The following is a 14,632-nucleotide window of genomic DNA, read 5'->3' on the forward strand; positions in this document are numbered from 1 at the left end:
GGAACTTTTTTATTTGAAATCTTTTATGATGATATTTTTCTTTAACTTTTGTAACGCTCTTATAAGCTTTTCTGACGTCTGTATGTCCCTCTCTTATCTTTTTCTGCTAATGTCGATTATTATTTTTTACAATTAAAAAAAAAATCTTAAGGAGGAGAATACAAACTTTACATTTCACAAACAATTTTTTAATGTGTCAAAAGTGTGTAAAATAAACAATTACATTACATTTTATACTTTTAATCTACCACACAAATTCATCTTAATTCAAATATGTTAGTACATAACACTTAAATAATACAATTTGAAAATATGGTGTTTATTAAATAATATAAATATTTATTGATATAAAGAGTTATCCCATTCAATATATACATTTTATCTACATACAACTATACAGCACAAATAATTTTTTATTACATTTACAAAATATATTCACAAAATTATACAATCTGAGCAACTAAAAATCATGCACTGAAGAGCCATTTAAAATGGGCATAATATGATTCAAAGGGAAATCCGTTTTAATGCAGCCTGCAATGATTTCTTGAGGAAGGTTTCGTTGAAAGACAGGCAACTGGAAAGTGTGTGGTGGCATGCAGGGTTTACCTGAAATGCAAAAAAATAATAATAATAATAATAATAATAAAAAAATAAAATATTAAATAAACTAAAATCAAAAGTAAAAAAACACTGTTTATAAAACAGGACCATAAAATATGGACCATAAAATTCTACTTCTATTTTTTAAGAAGTTCACTTCCAGAATTAAAATTTCCTGATAATTTACTCACCTCATGTCATCCAAGATTTTCATTCACAAATGTTTAACCACAAATGCTCATCTTGCACTAGCTCTGCGATGCGCATGCACGTCTTCACGCATTACGTAATCATGTTGAAAAGGTCCACGTTTGGTTAGTTCTTCGTCTGTGTACTTTGGTTAAAAAAGGTCGGGTAGAGCGAAAACTCCATCTCATTTCTTCCTCCAACTTCAAAATCATCCGACATCGTTGTTTTACCTTTTTTTATGAAGGCTGTTTGACTTTCTTTGCACGTTCCCTTTGTAAATACTGGGTCGGTGTGATTACGGAATGCGTAAGGTTGAGCATTTGTGGTTAAAAAGTATATAAATTTGTATTTGTTTTTTTTTTTTTTAGAAAATAACCAATTGTTTCACTAGATAAGACCCTTATTCCTTAGCTGGGACTGCAATTTAGACATTTAACCTGTTGGCCACCTTTAAAGTCCACTATATGGAGAAAAATCCTGGAATGTTTTCCTCAAAAACCTTAATTTCTTTTCAGATGAGAGAAGAAAGACATGAACATTTTGGATGACGTAGGGTTGAGTAAATTATCATGAAATTTTAATTCTGGAAGTGAATTTTTTTAATATTGTGGTCAAAGGTTTTGTTGAAGCGTTGAACTTTTAGAATGAGTTATTTCCAGTCATTACAGTTGTACTCACATGTGACTGATACTTGGTCAAGACACTCAGCAACATCTTGGCAAACTTCATAGATTTGCTGAAATGTGGAGACTGGCTGCAAAGCTGATTGGTGAAGAGAGAGAAATCCTCCTCACTCAGCTCAAGCTGTGAGCATAACAACAGAAACCATTAACAAAGGACTAAAAGATCCTTTAAAATTCAAAAGAGCTTTCTTAACTACCTTTGAATCCAGCAATGCATGGATGACTGATAACACTCCCTCATCCCAGGAAACTCCAAGTATTGTTCTAAGATTTGAAAGCAAATTTCTGTGATCAGCTAAACCATGTCAAATTACAAAAGCATAATATATTCCAAAAATGATCAAGACCCATTTCTTTCTAAAAGCTGAATTGTGATGTTCAGACTCACTGAAATACAAGAAGCCTGTGATGTGGCTCAAGGCAGTCCACTACCAGTCTACAAAGTAATTCTGCCTGGGCGCTTCCTAAAGAAAAAATACAAGTAGTGTTTACTAAAAAAAAAAAAGGGCCTAAAATATAAGGTTTATTTCATACAAAAACAAACATTCCATCTTTATTACTCACCCTCATGTCGTTCCAATCCCATAAGACCCGGAATACAAATTAAGATATTACAGAAATTACAGTTGAACCACTGATGTCACATGGACTATTTTTTAATTTTTTGCATTTTTCATGATAGGACAGTTGAGATATGACAGGAAGCAATTAGGAGAGAGAGAGGGGGGGTGGGATTGGGAAAGGTCCGCGAGGCGGCATTCGAACTTGGGACACCCGTCGGTATGCTGCCCAAGGCTATCAGTGCTGACACATGGACTATTTTAGCAATGTTCTTACAACCCTTTTGGGTCTTGGAACATTTCAGTTACATTGCTGTCTATTTAGGGTCAGAAAGCTCTCGGATTTCATCAAAAATATCTTAATTTGTGTTCCGAAGATGAACGAAAGGTTTGGAACGACATGAGGGTGGGTAATTAATGACAAAATTGTCATTTTTGGGTAAAAGAACCCTTTAAGTATATAAATAAAAAAAAAGGTAAATATATGCTAACTTGATATCCAGAAAACATACTCATACCAGTTTGTCCCTTCTGTAAAACTGGCTCTATCAGAGCCTGGCAGGTTGGTCTGGGGTAACGAGTGCAAAGAGACATTACGGCTGTTACCAAACAGCGAGAGGCAGGTTCTGCGAGGGACAGAATCTAAGGCAGAGAAATGCATGAACATAAGTGTGATTAAGGTTATATAGAGCATTTCATCAGATGTAAACATACTGGTCCCGATACACTTCCTGTTTCTTTTTTTTTTAACTTTACACAAACATCACAAAAAAATACAACCAACATAACATTTGACTGGATGAAAATGTTACATTAGCACCTTTAAGATGTATTTGTATATGTGAAATAAAAAAAACAACAAAAAAACAAAAAAACAGGAAGTGCTTCTGGACCAGTGTTGTTTACATCTAGCGAAATGGTCTATATGGTAAATATATATATAAAAAAAAACACTTAAAAGCTGTAGCTAAAGCATAATACTTATAAATTCATAAACAAATAAACAAATCATAAAAGGAGCCAAACACCCATACAGTTCAAAAGTTTGATGTTTTGGTAAGATTTTTGATGTTTTTACGAAAATTTTCTTAAGCTTTGTAAGGCTGCATATATTTGATTATGAATATAGTAAAGACAATAATATTGTGAAATATTATTGCAATTTAAAATGACTGTTCTATTTTAAATATGATTTATTCTTTTGATGACAAAGCTTATTTTTCCAGCAGCCATTACTCCAGTTGTCAGTGTTACATGATTCTTCAGAAATCATTCTAATATGCTGATGTGGTGCTCAAGAAACATTACTTATCAATTATCAGTGATGAAAACAGTTGTGCTGCTTAACATTTTTGTGGAAAGCATGATATATCTTTTAAAGATTTTTTGATTAACAGAACGTTCAGTTTTTATTAGTCACTTTTGATTAATTTAATGCATACTTGCTGAATTAAAGTAATTTAATTTCTTTTTTAAAAATTTTACAGATCCCAAACCTTTAAACTGTAATATATGTACACTACCAGTCAAAAGGCTTTGAACAGTAAGATTTTAAATGTTTTTAAAGAAGTTTCTTTTGCTCACCAAGCCTGCATTCATTTGATCCAAATTTCAGCAAAAGCTGTAAAATTTTGAAATATTTCTACTATTTAAAATAACTGTTTTTTATTTGAATATATTTTAAAATGTAATTTATTCTTGTGATTTCAAAGCTGATTTTTTGGCATCATTACTCCAGTCACATGAAAGTCAGAAATCATTCTAATATTCTGATTTTCTGCTCAAAACAATATTATTATTATTATTATTATTATTATGTTGAAAACAGCTGAATAGAATTTTAGCATCCTTGCTAAGTAAAAGTATTAACTTTTATAATTTTGTTTGTGTGTGTTTTTTTTTAAAGATTTTATTTTTGGCATTTTTATCCTTTATTATGATAGGACAGATCAGAATGGACAGGAAACGAAGTGAGAGAGAGCAACGGCGCTGTATGTCAGTGCACTGCCCACAAGGCTATCGCGCTGACATAATTTCTTTTGTGTTCAGTAAAAAAAAAAAAAAAAAAAAATTATAACATTATACTGACTCCAAGCTTTTGAACATATAGTGTGCAATATTACAAAAGCTTTTTATTTCAGATAAATGCTGAACATTGGATCTTTTAATTCATCAAAAAATCCTTAAAAAAATACTCAACTGTTTTAAATATTGATAATAATAAAATAACAGAAAATGAGCATATTAGAATGATTTATGAAGGATCATGTGACACTGAAGACTGGAGTAATGATGCTGAAAATGTAGCTTTGATCACAGGAATAAATTACATTTTAAAATATATTCAAATAGAAAGCAGTTATTTTAAATAATACAAATATTTAACAATATTACTGCATTGCTATATTTTGGATCAAATAAATGCAGGCTTGGTGAGCAGAAGAGACTTTTTTAGAAATCATTACAAATCTTGCAGTTCAGAAACTTTTGACCGGTAGTGTATATGACTGATTTTAATTACATAAAATATATTTTATTTAATAACATGAATAAAACATCTTTTCCCCTGGTTGTTCTAATTCCAAATTATGATTAAAATTTTTTTTTTTTTTTAATAACCTGTTACAAACATGAATGTACTAACTTTTTCCAGCAGAAGGTGTGTGATCACAGCACAAGCAGTGCTGTGACTGAGGTCTGGCGACAGCTCCAACAGACAGCTACAGAACTGAGGTAAACTCTGTTCAGATGCTTCAGACAAACCCAGCATCGAACACAATATCTCCACCTGTGATCAGATATAACAAATCCATACTAATGGAAACATTTCCAGAGTAACAAATCCAAAAAACAATTAATGTTCAAGTGAAACACCACAAACCTCATTGGGGTCACATTCATGAAATACTTTCAAAGCAGACACCGAGCTCTCATCCCACTGTGAAGCAAAAAATTAAAATTATACAAATGAAAAGGCAAAAACAGTTACATTTGCATCATAAAACAAAGATTTCTAACCGTTGACTCTGTATCTAGTAATTCTTTGATCACAGGAACAGCAGCCTAAAAAGAGAATGAATGTTTTATAAATGTATAATTTATTGATCCTGAAGAACAGCAACTTTTCTGAGATTTATACATGAAAGTGTGGGCATGAAAATCAGTTTAACTTCAGTTTACCTTCATGTGCTCTGGCAGGTTTTTTAAAGATCCCAACACATCAGAATGAGCCTGTGATACAGAAGCAGCACTCTGCTCCAGTTGTGATGTTCTCATTTTAGGTTCCTCCTCTTCAGTCAACTTCTCTTCTTCGTCACATGGCCAGAAATCCATCTTAACCCTTTTACTTTGGTGATCTTCCTGGACATCTCCGTCATGATCCATGTAGTCACTCTTCCGCTTTTTCTGAGATAAAACTGTCACGTTGCTCTCTTTACCCTCTGATTCAAGCCCCTCAAAACAAGCAGCCCATCTTCCCTTTGCATCAGCATTCCTGAATCTCTCACAGAGACTCTTTAGTTTCCCTGTACAGTTTAAGGTGAGGAGGGTCTCTTTCCTAGTCCCCTCAATATCTCTTTGGAGCTGCTTGATTAAGACACAAGCCCACTGATTTTCCACATCATCCTGAGTCAGACACTCAAGGAGGTGATGAACGCGGTCTTTGGGTAGTCCAGGGTGAATCAGATGTAGAAAACACAGCAGATTTTGCTTAAAACCTTCAGAAAACAAGCACACCAAAGGTTTACTGCAAAACAAAAGAGAAGAATTATTAGCACAAGTGACATAGGGAAATATAAAAATGAATGTATCTTTGTTTTACAACACAATAGGACCCAAAATGACTGAAACAGTGTATGTTTTAGTCCATTGGCTGAGACCCCTACATTTATGATCAGGAAATATTCCTGTGTCCCTCTCTCTCATAGCTACATGTGTTCAAAAGTATGAAAGATTTGTGTGTAACTTTAAAGAATGTCACAAACCAACACCACGGTCTTATAATTAACACTTTTGTGGGAATTATTCAGTAATATTTCGTTTTTATACGTGTACAACTGTTCAGAACTGTGCTAGTTAACCATGTGCTGACTAGCATCTATGAGCTAGGTTCAAAAGCATCTAAAACGGTCACTACCGAAACATTTGAAGTTGGAACATCTTTGTTTTTTGGGTGTTATCCCATAAAATCGTCACTATCGTAACAGTCACGACCTAAGCATGTCATCATTGTTTTGTTAGTGACAAAAGGGAACACACCATCATTTATTTGTGGGAAATAAACAAAATTTTAGCACAGTTTTGCAAATAAGATCAATATCAAAAACATGGGAAACATGGGATGTTTTGTAATAAAGTAATCTGAATTATCAACTAAGATGTTATGATAGTGTTTGGTTCAATGTATATTCAAACAAATGAATCTTCTGAAAGTCTGAAATCAGTATGATCAACTTTTTGCCTTTTACAAAGAAAAACTGGATTAAAAAAAAAACAAACAAACAACAAATCTCATAAATCACACTTGAAATATTGTTAAAATCGTAATTGTTATTGATTTACCTCAGAAAACATATTAATAAAATAAACAAAAATATTAGGGCTGTCAAATGATTAATCACGATTAATCGCATACAAAATACAAGTTTGAGTTTGCCTAATAAATCTGTGTGTACTGTGTGTAATTATTATGTATATATAAATGCACACAAGTTAATGTATATATTTAAGAGAAATATGTTATGTACAAAATATTTTTATTTATAGATAATATAAATTATATAAAAATTATCAAAAATACATATACTTGTAAATATTTCTTAAAATGTATACATGAACGTGTTTGTATTTATATATACATAATAATTACGAACAGTACACACACATATATTAGGCAAACTCAAAAAATATAGCCCTAAAAAAATATATTTAAAATGAAGATGTAAGCAAAGACCTAATAGATCGATATAATCCTTCCTATTAAATTATATATTAATGTGTTTCGGTAGTGACAAATTTGGGGAGAGGACAAATATTCCATAACATTCTTAAAATACAATATGAAAATTAACTGCACAATTACTAGAAATGTGTACTTTGGATATTATACAATTTGCATACATTTGTGAAAAAAGCCATTTTTTCCCCCAACTCTGACTTTGAACCAGTTCTGTAGAATGGCCCATATACAGTTGAGGTCAAAAGTTTACATACACCTTGCAGAATCTGCAAAATGTTAATTATTTTAACAAAATAAGAGGGATCATACAAAATGCATGCTATTTTTACTGTCATGAATATGGTATTTCACACAAAAGACATTTACAATAGTCCACAAGAGATAAATAATAGTTGTTACCTGAATAATCCACAGCAGTGTCTTGTTTGTTTAGTGATAGTTGTTCATGAGTCCCTTGTTTATCCTGAACAGTTAAACTGCTCGCTGTTCTTCAGGAAAAAATCCTTCAGATCCCACAAATTGTTTGGTTTTTCAGCAATTTTGTGTATTTGAACCCTTTCCAACAATGACTATCCGATTTGGAGATCCAGCTTTTCAAACCGAGGACAACTGAGGGACTCACATGCAACTCTTACAGAAGGTTCTAACACTCACTGATGCTCCATAAGGAAAAACGATGCATTAAGGTAAAACATTTTTTGAATCTGAAGATCAGGGTACATTTATTTTGTCCTCTGGGAAACATGTAAGTATCTTTTGTAGTTTCTGAAGGGCAGTACTAAATGAAAACAAGGAGAAGAAAAATGTACACATCTTCATTCTATTCAAAAGTTTACACCCCTGGCTCTTAATGCATCATTTTTCATTTTGAAGCATCAGTGAGCATTTGAACCTGCTGGAAAAGGAATTTGTGGGCCCTGAAGGATTTTTCCAGAGAACAGCAGGCAGTTAATTGTTCAGGACAAACTATGACAACTATGACTAAACAAAACAAAAAAGGACTATATGTAAATGTCTTTTATGTGAAAAGTCTTATTCAGGTCAGTAATAAATAAAAAAATAACATGTATTTTGTATGATCCCTCATATTTTGGTAAAATAATTAACATTTTGCACATTCTGCAAGGTGTATGTAAACTTTTGACCTCAACTGTATTTAAAATGCATGTAATATGTAAATGAAGAGGCATTTATTTACCAAACAAAAAACAAAAAAATGAAAGAGCAATTTTCGAACAGCCAGCTTTTTTTTATATACATCACCAGACAGTTACATGCAAAAGAAAATATAACTGTTGTGATGAAGTATAATATTTCATAACTGTGATTGTTTACAGGGTGACATTATTCTCAACAGATTTAGGATCATTCGCACCAATTTTACTTACAGAACGAGAGCGTCCTCGCTCACACATGCTTCTTGCTGGCACAAAGTTTCCAAAAACGGAATGAGGGTGAAATCTGGATCAGATCTGCGCTGTTTATTGAAAACCGTCTGGGCATTTTTCGCCCCGGCTGCTCCTGAATGCAGTGCGTGAACCAGAAACCGGGACCGTCCGTCAAAACGCTGCAACAGAGCTTTCAGATCCATCACTGGGCCTCAGTCACAGATATCAGACACCACCAACGAAGACTGCTGCTACTACTGTCATTTCAAAATGAGAGACGTCGTGGTCCCAGATAAAGCAGAAATATATATTATCAAAACAATGACAGCTCAAGGAATTTCTGTGTACAAAGTTTCGAAACGGTTCTTTGTGGCGCTACACAAACGCTTATAATATAGTGGAGACCCCTGCAGGTTTGGAGCGGAATTACAATAAAAACATTCACCAGCAGTTTTGCGAAATGTGTGTCATCTTAAATTTTAAAAAGGATTTATTTGTAGGAAATAATAATAATAATAATAATAATAATAATAATAATAATAATAATAATAATAATAAAATTTAACTCCAAAGTGCCCCCCAGCCCACCCTCCTCAAAGCAGCTGTGGCTACATGACTGGCAACATAAAAGAGGATCAAGTAAGGCAAACAGTGGAACATTTTTTATTTTCGCTTTTCTTTGAATATAAACGTACTAAAAGTAATAAAATGTGACATCAAGTCTTGGTATAACCTGTTAACACTGCTGAAGAGAACAATATTATCAAAAGCCTGCTGACAGGTTGCACATTTAGTGTTTTGCAAAATACTGGCAATAATATAAACTACTACAAAGTATACAAAATTAAAATCTGATTTCATATAAAGGTATCAGACAAAAGGGTGCAACAATCAGGAAGCAGCACAGATGGAAGTACTAAACAATCAACAAGTGAAAAAGCAAGCTGAAATAAGTGACCGCGCATTCAGTTAACATTAACTTTTTTTGCCCTAGTTTCTCCTGAAGGTACACTCGATTTGATTTAAACATTCAAACTTTTTTCCCCCCCACCCACTCCCATAAACTAAAGGCAAAATACTTTCACACTCACACAAAAAACACATAGTAAATTACACGGCTAAATAATTAGCCAAACAGTTAAGGCTAGCTAAAGTGAAGCCAACCCTAAAAAGAGACTATTAGATTTCAGTGCAGAAGATAAGCAAAAGCTCATTTAAGGCTGAGCCAACATATACATGACTCTAGATGGTCCTTAGTCATCAAGAAAATCCAGCAGGTCATCATCATCTTCATCCAGCAGAGTTAGGGCAAAGATGTAACTCCAAAGCTGGATGCCATCAATACCCAAATCCTCCAACATCTCAGCTGTGTCCTGAAAACAAATCAGATTGAAATAGCTAACTGATGATTTTCGACAGAGTAAACCTAGCACTGCAAAGCAGCACAGTGAACATTTTCCCACTAATTAACTGAACTGCAGTTTATCCACCTTTTTCTTTAACGCAGAAGTAAGCCTATGTGCGTTTTTTTCGGTTTATTATAGGGAAATGAGATGAATAACAACATGCAGTAAACCAGTGTTTGCAGTGTGTATTAAGAAAACATACTAAGACACATGAATTTGCAATATCAAGGAGCAAAATGAGCCGTTTTGTACAGCTGAAAATAGCTGGATGCGGATGAGACCTTAAGTCAGACCCATAAAGTTTACAAATGGCCACACCTGTTCTTATGGAAAGAAAAAGGTGGATAAACAAGGGATATAAAATGCAGAAAATGCAAAGTAAAATTAATAAAAAGAAACATTACCCTGGGTGCCGAGCGCCTGCGACGGTGTGTGTGATTAGGGGGCATGTCATGACTGTAGATGCACTCCGATTTAAAGGGGCAGCATCCATGACGCATGAAGAAAGTGCACTTTAACTTACTATAAACAAACAATTCCAGAATCAGTATAAATAAGTCATTACAAAAGATTTGACAGCATGAATGTGAACCAGTCTAACCTGCTTCTTTCTTTGAAAGCAGCTATCAATGATGCCTTTTCCTCCCCATCACAGACCCAGTGCTTGCTGGGAATGTAAAAGGAAGATTTCACTCTGCACTGTGGACAGCCCCTTTAAAAAATAAAAAGTTAAAAAAAAAAAAAAATAAATAAAATAATAATAATAATAATAATAATAATAATAATAATAATAATAATAATAATAATAATAATAATAACAACAACAACAACAACAACAACAACAACATTTATACAGTTTTATAGAGTTTTCATAATGCGTCATCGTACAGCCACACTGGCGGCACTGAACGTAAACAATGTCACTAAACCGGACAAAACTAATATTTTGTTGATTATTGCTGCTAAAAATGGTCAATTATTGTCATGTTTTGGGCTGTACTAATCGTTCAGACTGGGAAAAACATTTGGAGTACTATAGTCTGCCAGAAGTTAGAACAAATTAAGGAGAAGAGTGCAAAAAACAGTCTGAGGAACAAAAGGAGTTTGTGGTTGTCCAAACTAAACCAGGATTTCCAGGTCAAAAATCTTGAACACATTCATGTTTGTTATCATCATGTCCAGTCAGGTAGGTGAAATATTAGACTGATATCTTAGTTTATGCTGCTTATACACATCTTTACCACCTATTAACTTTAGTTTGTCAAAATACTGTGCCCTTTCCTGCTTACCAAGTAATTCTCTATATGATTTGGCAGCTTCCACAAGTTTTGTCTGTGGTTTAGACAGCATAAATTAGCAGAACAACATATTCAGTAGTACATTAACCATGCAATCAATGTGGTTGTTTACATCCAAGTATCGCCAATAAGGCCACACATCCAGGTAACTGACCAAATCATGACATAAGTGCAAACCCTCTATACATGCAAGAGGGAGAAGGGGAGTCAGAAAGAAAAATAAAACTCACTTGATGACATCTTCCTGGAAGTCCTTTGTTTTTCGCCAGGTAACAATGCAGCTGATGCAGAAAGCATGATTGCAGTTGGGTAGGATGCCATAACGCCGTTCCTGAATGGTGGATTTCTCAGAAATTTTATCCATGCAGATACCACAGGCCACATCTTTGCTTTGGTCAAAGGAACTTGAACGCTGCCGCTCCGTCGACACTGCAGCGCCACCCTGATCTGGTCTCTCTGGTGAACCAGTCACCTATTATCCAAAAACACTTCATTAAACTCATGCAGACGAAACCTAAATAGCTTCAGAAATGTGACCCTGGACCACAAAACCAGTCTTAAGTAGCACGGGTATATTTGTAGCAATAGCAAACAATACATTGCATGGGATTTTATGTTCTTTTATGCCAAAAATCACTAGGATATTAAGTAAAGATCATGTTCAGTGAAGATATTTAATCAATTTCCTACCATAAATATATCAACTTAATTTTTGATTAGTAATGTGCATTGCTAAGAAATTCATTTGGACAACTTTAAAGGCGATTTTCTCAATATTTCAAATTTTTTTGCATCCTCAGATTCCAGATTTTCAAATAGTTGCATCTCCGCCAAATATTGTCCTCACCTAACAAACCATCAATGGAAATCTTATCTATTACCTAGCTGTCAGATGATTTAAATATTAATAAATTATATATATATATATATAAAAAATATTGACCCTTATGACTGGTTTTGTGGTCCAGGGTCACAAATACATAGCGTTTCTGACCTGTGTCTCGGCTTCAGATACAGTTACTTTTTGGACTTCGGCAGGTGCTGCGCCAGGCACAAAAGCTGCCGAGTTGTAGTTATGTGATGAACTGGAAACTATAGTACCGATTTGATGCAGCGATCTCATTGCACCTGAAAATGACAACAGAAATCAATTTATAATTTACCAAAATCAATTTATAATTTCTTTTGCAGTTTCAAAGAAAAACCCGAGTAAACAGTAATACCCTGCTGAGGAGGTCCATCTTCCAACTCTTCCTCCTCTGCAATGCCTGTAGTCAAATGTTCAAAGTTCTGCTGCAGCACACACATACTTGTGACCAGAGGCTCTGAACCCCTTCGATTCAGGCTGTAGGCGCCTTGAGGCAGGAGAAGAGAGGGCTCAGATCCTCGGCGGTCAGCTAGAGAACGGCCCGCCAGCGCAGAGGGGAACACAGCGGGTGCTGAACCACGTCTGCTGCTCCCTGAAGAACCTTCACCCGCTTGAGGAACGTGGAGATACCTGCAAGCCATGCAACTCGTAAACTGCTTTTCTAACAACACGTGATGTTCCAAAAAAAAGCCAACTGGTTTCTTACCTGCAACGGTCACCAAACCAGCAGCCACCTTTCTGGAAGTACCTACACTGAACCTGAAACGACGGTACTGCAGGAAACTCATGCAGATAGTAACAACTCGGACCATAGCGACAAGATCCATTGATGAACTGCCTGCAAAACACAACAACACGCTCATTACATATTTGTGGACAACTGCAGCTGTTTCACAAGTTGTCAAAAAGCTGCAGATGTTTTAATAAAAAAAGGAAAAGAGAAACAGTTTTGAATCCTTGAGCACTCTTTATGTTGTTATTGACTGCAGTAGTACACGGAAACACACTTAGGAACTAACAAATCTTGCAACGGTTTTTTCCAACTACGTTGCAGTTCAAAAGTATAACAAAATATCATGATGTTTGTTGTAACTCACTAGTCTTCCTACTAACGTTACAACAAAAACAAATCGCTCGCTGCCTTAACCGGATGTAAACATCTGCGCCGAGAAACGTTAAAGCAGGAAAAGTCATTCTTTCAAACAGATGATCGGGGCTGAAAACGAACTTTTCATCCAGTCGAAAACTACCTGCAGACTTCTCTTTCCACATTTGAGCTGCCTTTTCTCGATTGTCTACACGGTATGCGATACCGATCCATTTTTAGAGCCTCCAAAAAGCTTGTTTTAGTGCAGTTGTCGGAGCAAGTAAACGGACTGAAGAGTTGGGGAGAAAGTGAAGCGCTGGAGACCCACGTCACGCAGAACGCGCGCTGACCAACCAGGGACGCCCGTGTGTTTTCTATAGAATAAACAGCGAAGTTGGATGCTCTTGGGTCTCAATTCATATAAACCTGCAGATCTTTTTCTTAATAGATGATTTCCCTAATTGTTTGCTTGGTGGCACTGCACTGACCCAACAACTACTGATCTGCACACTAGTGCAAATGCTAAGAGCTGAAGAACATACCCACCTACAAACTGCACTGTTTTCTCCTGGGCCTTTGGATGATTGTGCGTCCCTTTCCATCTTGCGCTTGTCCCTCTTTGCCTGATGGATGGCTAATGGCATGCACACTTTTATAATTGTTGGGCGGGGCCTTCCTATTTGGAGGTGTGATGAACAGGCAGGCATCTTAAAACGTGATGTCTAATGAGGGTTCGAATCAGTTCCAGCAAACGGTTCTTTTGAACACAGTCGATTCAGAAAAACAATTCAGCGATTCTTGTGTATCTTGTAAATCTAACAGTACAATACCACTAATTATATAGACTGAATATAATGATGAATATAATTAAACATGTGACCCTGTACCACAAAACCAGTCATAAGAGTCATTTTTTTAAAATTGAGATTTATCACCTGAAAGCAAAACTAAGCTTTCCACTGATGTATGATGCCTTTAAAGTTTTTCAAATTTAGTTCTTAGCAATGCATATTACTAATCAAAAGTTAAGTTTTGATATATTTACGATAGAAAACTTACACAATATTTTTACAGAACATGATTTTTACTTAATATCCTAATGATTTTTGGCATAAAAGAAATATTGATAATTTTGACCCATACAATGTATTTTTAGCTATTGCTACAAATATACCATTGCTACTTAAGACTGGTTTTGTGGTCCAGGGTCACATTAAAATCAGTTCTGAATAAGCGGTTCTCTGTTCAATATGACTCGAGAACCGAACGGACCGATTCAATTCGACTCGCGAACAAATCACTCAGACAGCAGTTCAAACTCGTTTATGAAGCAGTTCAACCGATTCACTGAAAAGATTTGAAAATAACGAATCGTTACGACGCATTTCATGCATTTAAACAGGGCAGTTTACGAAAGTAATTAAAAGTCAATCGTGAAATATAAGAATATAAATTATTTTAGTGACTCATTCAAGGATTATTCATCGACACCAGTTGTTTCTTATTAAACTGTTTAATAGTTTTCACACATTTTAATTTGTTTGGCAAATGATTAAAAAGATTAAAGCAACATTTATATTTTATGATGACTGC

General features: G+C 34.8%; 2 protein-coding genes across 3 annotated transcripts; both read right to left on the bottom strand.

The window, feature by feature from the left end:
* Positions 1-256: 256 nt before the first annotated feature.
* fance (FA complementation group E) lies at positions 257-8,778 on the bottom strand. The gene is made up of 10 exons (XM_051117709.1): positions 8,381-8,778; positions 5,216-5,780; positions 5,054-5,098; positions 4,917-4,973; positions 4,680-4,823; positions 2,554-2,677; positions 1,864-1,939; positions 1,673-1,739; positions 1,471-1,596; positions 257-609 (listed from the first exon to the last, which is right to left on the bottom strand). Exons 1-10 carry the CDS (start codon positions 8,581-8,583, stop codon positions 508-510), a joined length of 1,509 nt encoding a protein of 502 aa, XP_050973666.1. The 5' UTR covers positions 8,584-8,778; the 3' UTR covers positions 257-507.
* Positions 8,779-9,219: 441 nt separating this feature from the next.
* Positions 9,220-13,725, bottom strand: mkrn4 (makorin, ring finger protein, 4). 2 transcript variants are annotated; one of them, XM_051116350.1, is made up of 8 exons: positions 13,586-13,725; positions 12,659-12,790; positions 12,308-12,582; positions 12,079-12,212; positions 11,315-11,556; positions 10,388-10,498; positions 10,191-10,308; positions 9,220-9,753 (listed from the first exon to the last, which is right to left on the bottom strand). In XM_051116350.1, the coding sequence occupies exons 1-8, from the start codon at positions 13,681-13,683 to the stop codon at positions 9,634-9,636; spliced, it is 1,230 nt and encodes a 409-aa protein (XP_050972307.1). In that variant the 5' UTR covers positions 13,684-13,725; the 3' UTR covers positions 9,220-9,633. The 2 variants fall into 2 exon arrangements, with proteins under 2 accessions (XP_050972307.1, XP_050972308.1); XM_051116351.1 differs by lacking the exon at positions 13,586-13,725 and adding an exon at positions 13,203-13,367.
* Positions 13,726-14,632: the final 907 nt, after the last annotated feature.

Source organism: Labeo rohita, chromosome 8 (assembly GCF_022985175.1).
Source record: "Labeo rohita strain BAU-BD-2019 chromosome 8, IGBB_LRoh.1.0, whole genome shotgun sequence".
Taxonomy (NCBI): Eukaryota; Metazoa; Chordata; class Actinopteri; order Cypriniformes; family Cyprinidae; genus Labeo; species Labeo rohita.

Coding starts and splice junctions, on each gene's coding strand:
- fance (XM_051117709.1), bottom strand. CDS start 8,583: ATGGATCTGAAAGCTCTGTTGCAGCGTTTTGACGGACGGTCCCGGTTT. Junction 5,781..8,380: donor AGCGAGGACGCTCTCGTTCT/GTAAGTAAAATT, acceptor TTTGTTTTGCAG/TAAACCTTTGGTGTGCTTGT. Junction 4,824..4,916: donor ATGAATGTGACCCCAATGAG/GTTTGTGGTGTT, acceptor ATCTGATCACAG/GTGGAGATATTGTGTTCGAT.
- mkrn4 (XM_051116350.1), bottom strand. CDS start 13,683: ATGCCATTAGCCATCCATCAGGCAAAGAGGGACAAGCGCAAGATGGAA. Junction 12,791..13,585: donor GAAAACAGTGCAGTTTGTAG/GTGGGTATGTTC, acceptor TGTGTTTTGCAG/GCAGTTCATCAATGGATCTT. Junction 10,309..10,387: donor GCTTTCAAAGAAAGAAGCAG/GTTAGACTGGTT, acceptor GTTTGTTTATAG/TAAGTTAAAGTGCACTTTCT.